Consider the following 16,413-nt stretch of genomic DNA (forward strand, 5'->3'; position numbering starts at 1 on the left):
GTGGCTTTTGCTACCAAATAAACCTGTTGGACTTTAACCTGGTGTTGTTAAACTTCTTATTATATAACCTTACCATAACACTCCAACTTTTATACTCGATACTCCGATTTATAAAGGCCAATGTACCAAAGGCACTCTTTACGACCATATCCACCTGTGACGTCACTTTTAGGGAATTCTGTACCTGTATTCCCAGATCCCTCTGTTCAACTGCACTCTTCAAAGTCCTACCATTTACCATTGCTACAATGAAGTAATGCAGCTTTCAGTATACTGACCCCAGTTTTCCACTTCAGGGTCAAATGGTTCCATCTTTCCCATCAAAGTCCAGCCTTGGGTCACTGTTTGTGTGGAGTTTGCACGTTCTCCCCGTGTCTGCTCCGCTTTCCTCCCACAGTCCAAAAATGTGTGGGTTAGGTTGGTTGGCCATGCTAAATTGTCCCTAAATGTCGGGGGATTAGCAGGGTAAATGTGTGGAGTTACAGGGATCAGGCGTGAGTGGGATTGTTGTTGTTGCAGACTCGATCAGCCAAATGGCCACCTCCTGTACTGTAGGGATTTCATGATTCTATTCTACAAAGTCATTTTAATGTGCATATGTACCTTGCTTCTTCATATTTCTGTCACTCGAGCTCTTCCCACTCTAGCTGCACACTGCAATCCCCAACGACTTTGAAAGTTATCCCTCGTCACCAGTGTAATAAATTGAGAGCTCAAAGTAACAAAGAATTTATTGCCAATAATAAATAGGTATTTACAATAAAAAATCGGAGAGAATTAACTATGCAACTAGTTCTCCCTAGATCCAAATGAGGATCCTCCCTGACCTGGGATATGTGACCTAGCTCCCAATTGGCTCAGCTTCCTGCCTCGACACTCCATAGGGTCCAGTCCAATCACGTGGCCATCAAGGAACACCTCTTTAAAATGGCCACACTACTACAGTTACTATGATTTACCTCTTGTTGAGAGAATTTCACCAGTTCTCAGCCACTGGCTGGAATATTAATTTTTAAAGTTCAGTAAAGTTTTAAATACTCCTTTGAGTATTCTGGAAGTCACAAACAGCTAATGAACTGCCATTCTCGTAACAGGCTATTTGGGTGGAACTTATAAATATTTAGTGTATGTTTGTTTCCATTCCAGTAAAGAGAAACATTGTCGATTTTATATGGCGCTATAATTGAGTGCTCTAGTTTGTTAAGGAATGCAAGGTAATTTGTTCTGCAGTATTAGTAAAATTGACATTTCATGCTGATGCACAGAAGCACAAAACCTTTCAGTAATGTTTTTTGATTTGATTTATTATTGTTAGATGTATTAACATGCAGTGAAAAGTATTGTTTCTTGCATGCTATGCAGACAAAGCATACCGTTCATAGAGAAGGAAACAAGAGAGTGCAGAATGTAGTGTTACAGTCATAACTAGGATGCGGCGAAAGATCACCTTAATGCAAGGTACGTCCATTCAAAGGTCTGACGGCAGCAGGGAAGAAGCTGTTCTTGAGTCGCTTGGTACATGACCTCAGACTTTTGTATCTTTTTCCCGACAGAAGAAGGTGGAAGAGAGAATGTCCGGGGTGCGTGAGGTCCTTAATTATGCTGGCTGCTTTGCTGAGGCAGCAGGAAGTGTAGACAGAATCAGTGGATGGGAGGCTGGTTTGCATGATGGATTAGGTTGCATTCACGACCTTTTGTCTTGGGCCACAGGTCTGTCTGCCTGACAGTCTTCAGACTTGAGTGGCTGGTAGACCAGCCAGCTACTCAGAAGTTCTAAGAGCTGACTTATGAATATGGTTCCATAGAACCATAGAAAATTACAGCTCAGAAACAGGCCTTTTGGCCCTTCTTGTCTGTGCCGAACCATTTTTTGCCTAGTCCCACTGACCTGCACTTGGACCATATCCCTCCACACCCCTCTCATCCATGAACCCGTCCAAGTTTTTCTTAAATGTTAAAAGTAATGTTAAATGTTAAATGCATTTACCACTTTATCCGGCAGCTCATTCCACACTCCCACCACTCTCTGCGTGAAGAAGCCCCCACTAATATTTCCTTTAAACTTTTCTCCTTTCACTCTTAACCCATGCCCTCTGGTTTTTTTCTCCCCTAGCCTCAGCGGAAAAAGCCTGCTTGCATTCACTCTATCTATACCCATCAAAATCTTATACACCTCTATCAAATCTCCCCTCAATCTTCTACGCTCCAGGGAATAAAGTCCCAACCTATTCAATCTCTCTCTGTAACTCAGCTTCTCAAGTCCCGGCAACATCCTTGTGAACCTTCTCTGCACTCTTTCAACCTTATTTACATCCTTCCTGTAACTAGGTGACCAAAACTGTACACAATACTCCAAATTTGGCCTCACCAATGCCTTATATAACCTTACCATAACACTCCAACTTTTATACTCGATACTCCGATTTATAAAGGCCAATGTACCAAAGGCACTCTTTACGACCCTATCCACCTATGACGTCACTTTTAGGGAATTCTGTACCTGTATTCCCAGATCCCTCTGTTCAACTGCACTACCATTTACCCTGTACGTTCTTCTTTGGTTTGTCCTTCCAAAGTGCAGTATCTCACACTTGTCTGCGTTAAATTCCATTTGCCATTTTTCAGCCCATTTTTCTAGTTGGTCCAAATCCCTCTGCAAGCTTTGAAAACCTTCCTCACTGTTCACTACACCTCCAATCTTTGTATCATCAGCAAATTTGCTGATCCAATTTACCACATTATCATCCAGATCATTGATATAGATGACAAACAACAATGGACCCAACACCGATCCCTGCGGCACACCACTCGTCACAGGCCTCCACTCAGAGAAGCAATCCTCCACAGCCACTCTCTGGCTTCTTCCATTGAGCCAGTGTCTAATCCAATTTACTACCTCCCCATGTATACCTAGCGACTGAACCTTCCAAACTAACCTCCCACGAGGGACCTTGTCAAAGGCCTTGCTGAAATCCAGGTAGACAACATCCACCGCCTTCCCTTCATCCACTTTCCTGGTAACTTCCTCGAAAAACTCTAATAGATTGGTCAAGCATGACCTACCATGTACAAAGCCATGTTGACTCTCCGTAATAAGTCCCTGTCTATCCAAATATTTGTAGATCCTATCCCTTATCACACCTTCCAATAACTTGCCCACCACCGACGTCAAACTTACTGGCCTATAATTTCCCGGATTTCTTTTGGAACCTTTTTTAAACAACGGAACAACATGAGCCACCCTCCAATCATCTGGCACCTCCCCCGTGAATACTGACATTTTAAATATGTCTGCCAGGGCCCCTGCAAGTTCAACACTAGCTTCCCTCAAGGTCCGTGGGAATACCCTGTCTGGTCCTGGGGATTTATCCATTCTGATTTGCCTCAAGACAGCGAGCACCTCCTCCCCTTTAATCTGTAAAGGTTCCATGACCTCCCTACCAGTTTGCCCTATTTCCGTAGACTCCATGCCCGTTTCCTCAGTAAATACGGATGCAAAAAAACCATTTAGTATCTCCCCCATCTCTTTTGGTTCCATACACAGTCTACCACTCTGGTCTTCAAGAGGACCAATTTTATCCCTCACTATCCTTTTGCTCCTAACATACCTATAGAAGCTCTTTGGATTTTCCTTCACTCTGTCTGCCAAAGCAACCTCATGTCTTCTTTTAGCCCTCCTGATTTCCCTCTTAAGTAGCTTCTTGCACTTTTTATACTCCTCGAGCATCTGATCTGTTCCTTGCTGCCTGTACATTTCATACAACTCTCTCTTCCTCTTAATCAGTGTTACAATCTCCCTCGAGAACCAAGGTTCCTTATTCCTATTTACTTTGTCTTTAATCCTGACAGGAACATACAAACTCTGCACTCTCAAAATTTCTCCTTTGAAGGCCTCCCACTTTCCATTTACATCCTTACCAGAGAACAGCCTGTGCCAATCCACACTTCCCAGATCCCTTCTCATTTCATCAAATTTGGCCTTTTTCCAGTTCAGAACTTCAACCCGAGGACCGGATCTATCCTTATCCATGATCAGGTTGAAACTAATGGCATTATGATCACTGGATCCAAAGTGTTCCCTCACACTCACATCCATCACCTGCCCTAACTCATTTCCCAATAGGAGATCCACTATCGCATCCTCTCTAGTTGGCACCTCTATATACTGATGTAGAAAATTCTCCTGAACACATTTTACAAACTCTTACCCCGTCTAAACCTTTAACAGTATGCGAGTCCCAATCTATATGTGGAAAATTAAAATCCCCTACTATCACAACTTTGTGTTTCTTGCAGTTGTCAGCTATCTCTCCGCTGATTTGCTCCTCCAATTCTCGCTGACTATTGGGTGGTCTATAATACAAGCCCATTAATGTGGTCATACCTTTCCTGTTTCTCAGCTCCACCCATAGGGCCTCTGTAGACAAGCTCCCTAATCTATCCTGCCTGAGTACCGCTGTAACATTTTCCCTGACCAACAATGCCACCCCCCCACCTTTTATCCCTCTGCCTCTATCCAACCTGAAACATTGGAACCCTGGAACATTGAGCTGCCAGTCCTGCCCTTCCTGTAGCCAAGTTTCACTAATGGCTATAATGTCATATTTCCATGTGTCTATCCACGCCTTCAGCTCATCTGCCTTCCCCACAATACTCCTGGCATTGAAATAGACACACCTCAAAAGATTATTTCCACCAAACTCTACCCTTCCATTTGTGATTTTGCTTGAACTAACCTGTCTTTTTACCCCTGCTCCACTATCTGCTCTGGCACACTGGTTCCCATCCCCCTGCAAATCTAGTTTAAACGCTCCCCAATAACACTAGCAAATCTCCCTGCAAGTATATTGGTCCCCTTGTAGTTTAGGTGTAACCCGTCTCTCTTGTACAGGTCCCACCTGCCCCAGAAGAGGTCCCAATGATCCAAGAATTGGAAACCCTGCTCCCTGCACCAGTTCCTCAACCACGTGTTCATCCGCCCAAGCATCCTACTCCTGCCCTTGCTGGCATGTGGCTCAGGTAGCAATCCTGAGATTACTACCCTCGGGGTCCTGCTTTTTAACTTCCTTCCAAGCTCTTTGTACTCACTCTTTAGGACCTCCTCACTCTTCCTTCCCATATCATTGGTACCGACATCTGGCTGATCACCTTCCCACTTTAGAATACTGTGCACGTGATCAGAGACATCCCTGACCTTGGCACCTGGGAGGCAACAAACCATGCGGGAGTCTCTGTCCCGACCACAGAACCTCCTGTCCGTACCTCTGACCATTGAGTCCCCTATCACTACTGCTCTCCTCTTCTTCATCCCACCCTTTTGCGCTGTAGAACCATTATTAAAGCATCTACTTAATTAAGAGTCACAGGAGAAATCTTTTTTTGTGATTTTTTGGGGGGGCTCTATGACACAATGTATCTTCACCTTCCATTAATCAGCTGTATTATTGTTGTTATTGTATATACTTGTAAGAATGGAAAGATTTTATTTTCAAATCGCTGTCATACAGGGATAGCTTAAGTTGTAGATGCATCTGTCTGGCCAGTCAATGTATGGGCCATGGAACACAAAATGGGAAGCAACAATCAGGATAAAATATCGAGTCCTCATTGCAGGAATAAATATCCAAGATCTCTGCTAATGGGAGGTAGATGTTCAGGGGATAGGACATGGAATTTATAGCAGCACAGTAATTAGTTCAGGTCCTGACATTGGAGAACATACAAGCCAAGAATGACAGGACTGTCAGGATAAATGATGCAAGGCCTCACACTGCTGCCAGAACCTCGGATACACCACAAATCAGAGGATAACAGGAAATGTGCCGGTGGTTATCTGATGCTTGCTAAATGACTGAAAAAACTTACCCTGATGTGCATGTAGTGCAATCAAACAAATTAGGAAAGTGTAATGTTACTCAATACTTCAGTACTCTTCCTAACTCAGTACTTAAAAACGCTATTATTTTGCCAAATTTGTGGGTCCTCCTGTTTTCAATTTTTCAGGAAATCTCCATATCCTTAATCCTATCAGTTTACATGTTATCACACTGTGGTCAGCAGATCAGTCCTTACTTCCGCACTTGTGACAAATACTCCTTTGCTCAAATCTTTGCATGCTTCGTATGACTAGTTTAACATTGGAAAAGATTCAAAACATCTTAAAATTAACAATATTTCAGTATCTGTTCTCCTTAGTAAATACTGCAGTAACATGTAGAATGAATTAACATGTTTGTCAAAGAGCTGTTCATTGATTTGGTTCTAAAATTCTCTTTTACAGGATTTCTTGACAGATTTGATGATGTCTGAAGTTGATCGTTGTGGTGACAACGAACATCTAATTTTTCGGGAGAACACCTTAGCAACCAAAGCAATAGAGGAGTATCTGAAGTTGGTTGGCCAGAAGTACCTACAAGATGCACTTGGTATGCCAAATGGACGATTGCAAAACCAATGCTAGATAATCACAGCTGAGACTTGCACACTGCTAAGTTTTCTTTCTTTTACAGTGGTGCCTTTTTCAGTAGCTTAAAGAGGTAGTGTAAAAATCAGTAAATTAATGGAAATTTCCACTGCCAATGATTCTTCACCTTTTTGTTTGGGCCTCACTATTTAAGTCCACATTCCTTACTCACCAATCTTACATAGACAGAAATGTTACTAGCTAAGGTAATATAAATATTAATTTGAATATAGAGGAAGAAAAAATGGAAAAAATGTTACTTTAACATCCTATATAAAATCATGGAAGATAAGAATATGTTGCTGAAGAGAGTAACTTGTTTCAATTGGAGTTTGTTAATTGAGATGCCATTGTTAAATTCCTTCATTCGTCAAATTAATCAATTATTCATCAATACTAATGTGAAAGAGCAAGATCGTCATTTGTAGGAATGTCTTCATTTACACCCTAACCAAAAAAAAGTAATTGGTATAGGTTATATCATTATTCATGTGCTTTGTTTGGTTATGTGCAAGTTTGTTGGACGTTTCATTTTCTTTAATCGGTAAGAATGAACATAGGAAGCACTGAGTTTTTATCTAAACAGCTCTAACTTTAGATTGCAGCCTCAGGTAGCAGTTGAACATTCTTGCTTCTTTCTCCCCTTCTCCCCTGTGTTGTTGGTCAATAACTTAAGGTTGCCTTAGCCGTCAACTATTTGTGACCAGAAGACTAAGATCATTCAGTGCTTTCTGTTTCTCTCATGATTTGACCAGCCACTAGAAAATGTACATGACCTTCCATTTGTTGTCTCTCCAGTTAAGCTGCCTTCTCTGAGGACGTGTTCTACTGCTTTTCATTCCTTCTCTGAGACTGACTAGGTTTAGGAATTTGCAGTTTGGGAACTGCAGAATTGAGCCTATATCTTGCACTTTTATAGCACTTTGAATATCTTTCCCCAGGTTTTGGCCACACTCCTAAAAGGAGAATAGCATAATAGATGAATGCAAGATCTATGAGAAAAGGAAAAGCTACTCGGACCAGATGTACTGCACAGAGATTCATTTCCTGTTGTTGATCAGAGATCGGTCATTTATCTTAGCCTTGCATGCTGTCCGTAATTGACGTATTCACTGGTTTTTACTCCATTAAGTGAAAGAAGCTAGCAGCTGTATCTTACAATAGGGGTAACCAACATCTGTGGAACACCACAACGGGGGCAATGCTTTCAGAAGTGGGGAAATAACTAATGTGAAATTACAAGTTCAGTTTGGGGCTACAGACATTTACTTTCGAGTTATATTTTCCAGAACTAGTTTATTACAGTAATAATTTGATGGAAAACATCAACACATCAAAAGAAAATTATTTGGGGAATATGTTTGCATCAGTAGCTAACAAAGTTTGTTTTACATTTTGTCTAGACAGGAAACACTGAATAGTCCTGTGGATGATAATATGTGTTGAATGTTTTTTGCTGTATTTTTGGGAATGTAGGAAATTGTTTTTGTCACGAATTCCCGGTTGTGCTCTGCACTAGTCCTTTGTTCAGAAAGTGATAGATTTCTGATGCTGCTTATTTTTCTCATTATTCCTGTTGCTACCAGTTCAACTGCAGTAATAATGTGTTATACCCTACTGGTTTGAACTAAATCCCTAATTACATATTTTGTTTGAACACACTATATACGATTAATGATTGAAGAAAGTGTGAGAAGGCAGCTTTTTGGTTTTTTTGAACGCTTTTAAATAAATGCAGCCTTGATCAAAGTAAGATTTTCAAAAATGTTGTATGGGGATTTAACATGCAATTATTTATTGCTGTTTCCAACAGGAGAGTTCATTAAGGCTCTCTATGAATCAGATGAGAATTGTGAGGTAGATCCAAACAAATGCTCATCGGGAGACCTTGCTGAGCATCAGAGCAACCTGAAAATGTGCTGCGAGTTGGCGTTTTGCAAGATCATTAACTCATACTGGTCAGTTACCTCATTATGTGTCTGTTGAGATTTTCATTGCTGTTTTTCTTTTACTAGCTTGTGTTTGTAGCTATTTCTTTAAAAGCAGAACAGATCATTCAGTATCTGAGAAAGATAACGGGTGCGATCTTACCGCCCGTTCATGCCACGCTCCCATTGTAGTGAAGCTGGACAATTTGACAACAAACCAAACATCCATTCACTGCAGCGGGATGCAAAAATCCCGCTGGCGTGAACGGTCGGAAAATCCCAGCCACCGTTCTATATACTGATGAAGGACTGCACCAGAAACCTTCCCCAGTCTTTCTACTTTTCAGACAGAGACATACCTAGTGAGCATTTCTAGTAGCTTGTTTTTTTGGATTTTCACTTTTTAATTTCATTTATTATACCTTTCCAAAAATTAAGCAACAAATTTGTATTTAGACTGAAATATTTTGTATATTCATTACCAAGTCTATTTTTATTCACAAACATCAATTAATCTGTTTAAGCTTTGTTGGCTTAGAAATATTCTTCAATTTGCATAATCAGCAGTCATCGGGATTAAATAGAATACTTATAATTAGTTTCCATCTGTGCAGTGTTCTTTGTTTTGTAGGGAGTATATTTTTTTAGCTTCATGCAGGAAAATTCCAATACAACGTTTAGCTCTCAACCTTTGTCAGGATGAGAAAACGCAACAATATTCAGAAGGTCCCACCTGTATGTGTCCTACTGAAATTTTATTAAACGATTAGTTAAATTGCTTAATGACTGTCAATTCCTGGAACAAACAATAAACATGGGCATTATATCCATTCTTTTTTATCAAAATAACAAAAAAAGTGAAGTAATACTTTAAACAGCAAAACTACTTCTGTCGCTTGACTCCTAAATTGCTTCACTGAAATCCTGTAGTAATTTTTTATAGTCTTCCTTCCAATTTTGATAAATCAATACAGCCAGGTAGCTGATTGGGTTTTTTTGGTCTTTCTTTCACGGAATGTGGGAAAGGGCAATATTTATTACCCATCTCGATGCTTCACAGTGCCAGGGACCCGGGTTCGATTCCCGGCTTAGGTCACTGTCTGTGTGGAGTTTGCACGTTCTCCCCGTGCCTGCGTGGGTTTCCTCCGGGTGCTCCGGTTTCCTCCCACATTCTGAAAGACGTGCTAGTTAGGTGCATTGACCCGAACAGGCGCCGGACTGTGGCGAGTAGGGGAGTTTCACAATAACTTCATTGCAGTATTAATGTAAGCCTTACTTATGTCAAATAAACTTTGACTTTAACTTTAATTACCCTAGAGGTGGTGGCGGTGAGCCGCCGCTTTGAACTGCTACAGTCCATAATTGAATGGCAGAGCAGACTCAATGGGCCGAATGGCCTAATTCTACCCCTATATCTTATGGTCTTGTAGTCCATGTGGTGTTAGGGAGGGAAGTTAGAAAGTTGTTGTAGAAATACATTGAAACACAGAAGTCCATTTCAGATCTGTAGCATTTGCAGTTTATTTTAGATTTGTTATGGGAGAGACACTGGCCAGGGGAATCAAATGGCAGATTTCAAACTTAATTTTTTTGTGCACCTGCTAGAGCAATGCATACCGTCAGGAAGGGTTTCTGCAGGTAAATATCTGGCAGTCATTCATAGTTTCCTGCTCCTCAAGACCTTCTGCAAGAATTGTTCTAACATCCCTGTCACCCTTACATTTTTTAGGAAACCAGTGAAATGTTAGAACTGTCTCTTTTCATTCTTCTATATGTCAAACCATTAAAAATTCATACAAGATTGAAATTATTTTGCAATGAATAACTACGTTCTTTTTGCTTCAGTGCACAATAGGGAAGATTTGTTTGAATAGAGATTAATTTTCCAATTATGTATGTATAATTACATTTTTCCCAGCATTTATCCCAAACTATTTTCCTCATTGCCTTCCAATCAGTCACGGTAATAGTGAGTTATCATCTGAACATAAATTCAGGTGCTTCTGTATAGTCTTTCACAAAGTTATCATAATTTACACACTAAATTGTTGGAAATGAGTTAAAACTAAGAAGGTTTTTATTTACTCAGCCTCTCATGTCAATACCCTCAGGGTTCTTTAGATTCTTCCACCTACAGCACCTTCTGAGCCTCTGCCCGTTCATACACTGATGGGCCATGACATGCTGTTTCTGTGAAAATACGAGGTTTCAGTGTTTTTACATTAAGTAGTTTTTATATGCACGCATTTAAATAGAAAAAGTAAACACTTAATTAAGGAACACAATGCCTTTGGTTAAGGTCTTTAATAAGTGCAGTATCGCAAGACATGCATTAAATATCTATTTTTAAGCCTTTGTTAATTATCAGGATCAAATGATTTTGACTTGGCACATTACGGTTAAACAGTATTAACTATTTAATAAATCACAAGGTTGCGAATCGAATCACAATATTAATGGCAACTTACTTAGTGTGGGCAGTAATTTGAAGACGTTTTTTGCTTTGCTAAATAGTCCTGAGGGAATAGGGTTCAAATGGAAACGTGTGACCTTTGTATGCTGCTCACTTTGATAATTGTATCTGGCATGTCCCACTACTGATGGGAGATCAGTCAGTGCTGGGGGCCCATGATTCCTATAGGTAAAAGCAGTAACACTCAGTCCTGTACTTGAACTTTAAAACAGGCTCAGCACCACAAAATAGTGGGTACATAGGCATTGTGAAGGTGAGATCTCTTGTATTTACCAGTGAGGTATTTTGTACTTAAATCGGTGAATCTTGCAATTGGCATTGACTGCACATTACTGACATAAAAACATTTTCAAACAGCCAATTTTAAAACTGGCCATAAAAACAGTCCTTTTGTTTACAAGTAAACGCGAGCATTATAAGTCAATTGTTCCTAATTTCAAGATTAATCTAATGTTTTTAGTTTAATGCATAAACAGTTAAATGCTTATAAATCCATGTATTATGAATCTTGTCAATTATTATCATCATAAAACCAGCAGTAGCTAAAACAATGAAATTTCCTCAGTTAAACTGATTTTGTCTTCTGCCATAAGCTCAAATAAACATCGTCTTCATGAATTATCATAACTTTTACAGCCTCATTTCTTAAGTAAAATGAGACTGAAAAGTACCATCATGATTTATAATTTGCTTTTAATGACTTGAGTCCATGTTTCTTCAGTGGGTAAGCACATTATCACCTGTTGTTCATGGAGGGAATAGCTAGACTCCAAACAATATTTATTCAGCAAAGAAATTCAGCTTCTTATTGTAGAGGATACTACAGAAACCTCTTTATAATATGGAAACTTTGACCTTCTAGTAACTTTTTAATTTCATAAAGCTGTTATCATAAGTCTAATGTAACATAGTTTTCCTTGTTACATTATTATGATTGACAGCTCGTAATATTTGCATGTCATGTTGTAGGTGTAAAAGTATTTCAAACTGCAGAAGGAATTTAGTTATTCAAATCGTGATCTTGCTGTCAGATTAACATGACTATCATCGTTTTAAATTCATCTCTTTTCTGTTACGTGCTGACGATATATATGTATGAAGAAAAATAATTTCACTACAACAAATTGTTCAACAGTGTATTTCCACGAGAACTAAAGGAAGTGTTTGCATCATGGAGACAGGAGTGTAGCAACCGAGGGCGACCTGACATCAGTGAGAGATTAATCAGTGCTTCCCTCTTCCTGCGGTTCCTTTGTCCTGCCATTATGTCCCCTTCTCTCTTCAACCTCCTGCAGGAATACCCAGATGACCGCACAGCACGCACTTTGACTTTAATTGCCAAGGTTACCCAGAACTTAGCTAATTTTGCCAAGTAAGTGTTTCTTTTTATTGTTTTCAATTTAAATCTTGTGGTTTGTATCACATTAATTGGAGCAAATGCCTTCAGACGCATCCTGAAATTGATGCATGTAAAAACAATTGCATGTGCAGACACGCACAGACAATTGCACATGTATGCAGATGTACACAAATATGCAAACATATGTGCATGTATGTGCACACTTTCTTTTCCATAGCTGAAGCCATATTATGAATATTCCTCATAAGACAAGCCAATCTATATATGCAGTTTATTCAATATACCACTCTAAAATTAAAAGTTTTCTGTATTTATCATACTATATTGTCCACGTTCTTGAATCAGAAGTAGCCGATTGTATAGTGCAGATTGTTAACAGCACAATGATAAAGCCGCCTGTTCCACGATGACTGGGACATACCAAAGTTTAGCTTTTGAGTCTATGTGAACCCACACCAGCAATGAAGTCATGCAAGTATAAAACCAAGCTCAAATGGGTGACACTCTGGTGCAATGAGCAATTCAATTTACAAGACACTTGCTCCATTATGAAACATTTGGTGTAAACAAGGGGGGTTCCTAAACTACCACCGGTATTAAATGCTAGACAATTATACTGTAAGAATCTACCAACCCAAAGTAGTTAAATTTTTGACTTTGCTTTATTTTATATCCTTATGAGGAACTATGGGAGGAGCCGGGGAGGGTATAGAATGCAAATAGTCGCTTTGCTTTTACTGACCATCAATATCTGTATGTCCCAGTGTGGAACTTCACTGATGGGGAACCACAGATTATGATTGGCTACAAAGATTACACCCTATGAGTCAAAACAAAGTAAGAAAATCACTGCTAAACAAACCAAAGAAGATAATGATTGTGCTGTCAAGCTGTTAGTTTTATACCAGCCAGTAAATTTAAAACCTGTTAAACTTGGTTGGCAGGTTCATCATTTGATGATTGTTTTTGCTGGGAGAAAAATCCATTCCATATTTTTTAATGGTAAATCCGAGGCAAAAAATAAAATTTCTTGCCATGCATGTGTCTGAATGACGTGAATATTATCTCAAGCCCCATACGCTGCCTCCCCTGACTTTGTGTCCCTTTAGCACCCCCTCCCTTTGTGCTCCATTCCTCCCTTTCCTCCCATTTTTCTGCCTTCCCTGAAGCCTGACAACTCAGAAATTCCACCTCTGCTCTGCGCAATGCAAAAAGACTTTATTAGCCTGACTCCATCAGTCAGAACCTGTCTTTTCTAGTCCAACAAGCTCTGGAAGCTGTTTATCTGATCTGCTTTTCTTCCCATGCTCAATGCAGAAAGCCCATCTCAATAATGAAAGTGTCGGCTCCGTGTTAAAAGTCACCGTGGTCAAAATTGACTTTATTTTGTTAATAAGAGAAACAAGGAGCGGATCAAAATAACCTGAGTGAATTTGATTCAAGCCCTGTGTTTTAGGCATGTTTAATTTAAGGTCTAAGACTGAAGTTCATGAAGATTATTATATATGGAACATTAGGCAATCTCATTAAGTACCCGGTCTCCTTGGGTTTTAATTATTAGATATTATTGTTGAATGCTCTGGTGTAATTTTGGTGTTTTATTTCACTAAAGATTAAGACTCGTGCACGGATTTCTATTGATGTAGAGAAGTTATGAACAACAATTAAGATTTTGACCTTGATATTTCAACAGGTTTGGTAGCAAGGAAGAATATATGTCTTTCATGAATCAATTTCTTGAGCATGAATGGACCAACATGCAGCGATTCTTATTGGAAATTTCCAATCCAGAAACCATTTCAAACACAGCAGGATTTGAGGGCTACATTGATCTGGGCCGAGAACTTTCCACCCTGCATTCGTTGCTCTGGGAAGTGGTTTCACAAATGGAGCAGGTGTAGTTTCATACTGTCCGCCTAAATCCAATGGATGCTATTTGCTGGATCACTGTATAGATAATTAATTGATGATTGACATTGGGTGTGATGATTATTAATTCTCTGCTTTTTGTCATGAGATTTTTTTAAAATATGGCATCCGGTCCTGTAGTTGCCATGTATACATTTAATATATTGTGTAGCTTCTGTTTAGATACTAGTTGATCACCCATTGCATTGGAAACAAAACATTAAAATCCAATGTAGTCTTTGGACGAGGCAGGATGAGAAAGTGGTGATGAACAGGGTATGCTGATGTTATTCAGGTTCCTGTTTTCAAATCATATAGTGTCTTTTGATTTTATACTATTTATAATTGAATAATAATTGGGAAGTTACAGCATCAGAGCTGGTAGAAACACAACTGAAATGCTACAATGCTATTAAAGGCAAGAAGGGTAATTATGGTGTAATGAATTTACATTGTCAACTTCCATTCTAAATTTGAACATAGGAATTTAATTGGTAGGAAAAGCTTGCAGGCAATCATAAAAAATTTATTAAACGTAACAGGTGTTGAGAAAATGAAAAGGAAGCATATAGGTTTTAGTTCAATCGTCATGGACTGAAATCATCCACAATTTGGCACTGCTTGGATTGTTGGGGCAATTTTCTTGTAGCTGAAGTAGCAAATGTGGTTTAGTTGCTCTTGAGATATAATCAAAATGGTTGTTGGTCCCATAAGAAACAAAACCAAAATTCCTGGTGAAATTAAGTTTTGCGAGTTGAGCGCACAAAGTATAATGGGACAAAAACAGAAAATGCTGGAAAAACTCACCAGGTCTGGCAGCAAAGCGTCACCCTGACTCAAAACATTGGCTCTATCCTGTCTCCCCAGATGCTGTCAGACCTGCTGACAGACCTGCTGAGATTTTCAAGCATTTTCTGTTTTTGTTTGAGATTCCAGCATCCGCAGTACTTTGCCTTTATCAAAGTACAGTGGGTGTGTTTTCAAAAAGGCTATTGGTTATTTTGTTTATGAGTTCTTTTCCAGATTCTCTTTGCCTGAAATGAAATACATTTTCTTCCTCAAATGTACAACTTGGATCCTCTTCAACAGGATGCAGGTTTTAACCAGTCCCACACAGCAGAGTGTTCTGCTGGAGTTGCATGTTTCCTGAGATACAATTACCTGCCCTTACACTCAAGTTAAAATAGAAAGGCACACTCCTTGAATTGTTTCTCTAATTTTCAAGGAAGAAATTTGAATTCATGGTGTGGATTTCTGTTGTCCCACTTGTATGTCCTTCTATCATAATACATATTTTATTCATATTTTACTGGGATTTTGAAAGCTGGTTCTATTGTATATTTGATGAATTATTCGTTATTAAAATCACTTATTCTGATTGGTTTGGCATCATGAACTTCATTCTTTTACATATCCATTTCACTAAATGACATACACACATTTGTCTATGTTTAGTTAAAACAAACATTTATTTCTTCAGGCAACTTCAACCAAGCTTGGCCCCTTGCCTCGTATTTTAAGAGATGTCAACACTGTGCTGACCAACCCAGGAGCTGTACCTGTGCCAACAACCTCTGACCCATGCACCTCAACACCAAATCCCCCTAACAGCAGCATATCCTCAGGACTGCAGAAGATGGTGATAGATAATGAATTTAGTGGGTGAGTGCAAATGTAATCACAGTTTATTGTGGCTGTCATTTTGTACTTTTGATTTGATTTATTATTGTCACATGTATTAACATAGTGAAAGGTGTTGTTTCTTGTGCGCTATACAGACAAAACATACCGTTCATAGAGAAGGAAATGAAAGAGTAGTTTTTGGCCTGAATTTTCACATAGAGGTTCTCCATCTTTGCACAAATGTTTGCAGACACCCACATTAGAAGTCCTGCCCAAACCCAGCTCCCCACCATTTTCATTGGGGAAAATGGTAGCAGATTCTAAATAGTGCATCTGTGGTTCACGGAGGCAGCTGCACATGTTCAAGTATATCTGCCTTCAGGCTGATCTGACTTTGGCTAGTAGGATGTCCAAAACATAACTTTTGCACTTCAGACCTGGTAGTAGAAAGTCTAAAATTAGCGGAGTTTTTTGGAAGATGGTTTCCTTTTGGATATGGTCCAAGCATACCTTTGGGAGATGCAAGATGTTTTTGGGATTGTTAAAATTAGACATGAATGTGTGCAAAAAAAAAGTGAATAAATGTATTGGAATTATCAAAGGGACTGGTGAAACAAAACTATCAAGTTGTCAATGTTTTAAATCTCCTGCCCTTTAG

At 39.3% G+C, this 16,413-nt stretch overlaps 1 protein-coding gene across 4 annotated transcripts in view; it reads left to right on the forward strand.

Annotated features, from left to right (window-relative positions):
• The window catches only part of LOC144502464 (disabled homolog 2-interacting protein-like), a 398,032-nt gene that overhangs the window by 334,995 nt on the left and 46,624 nt on the right, over positions 1-16,413 (forward strand). For all 4 annotated transcript variants that reach the window (XM_078226399.1, XM_078226400.1, XM_078226401.1 and 1 more), the window contains 5 exons: positions 6,281-6,425; positions 8,277-8,421; positions 12,000-12,236; positions 13,918-14,119; positions 15,613-15,794. In XM_078226399.1, coding sequence (XP_078082525.1) covers positions 6,281-6,425; positions 8,277-8,421; positions 12,000-12,236; positions 13,918-14,119; positions 15,613-15,794 — 911 coding nt within the window. The remainder of the gene's footprint in view (positions 1-6,280; positions 6,426-8,276; positions 8,422-11,999; positions 12,237-13,917; positions 14,120-15,612; positions 15,795-16,413) is intronic.

The sequence above is a fragment of the Mustelus asterias genome, chromosome 13 (assembly GCF_964213995.1).
Source record: "Mustelus asterias chromosome 13, sMusAst1.hap1.1, whole genome shotgun sequence".
Classification (NCBI taxonomy): Eukaryota; Metazoa; Chordata; class Chondrichthyes; order Carcharhiniformes; family Triakidae; genus Mustelus; species Mustelus asterias.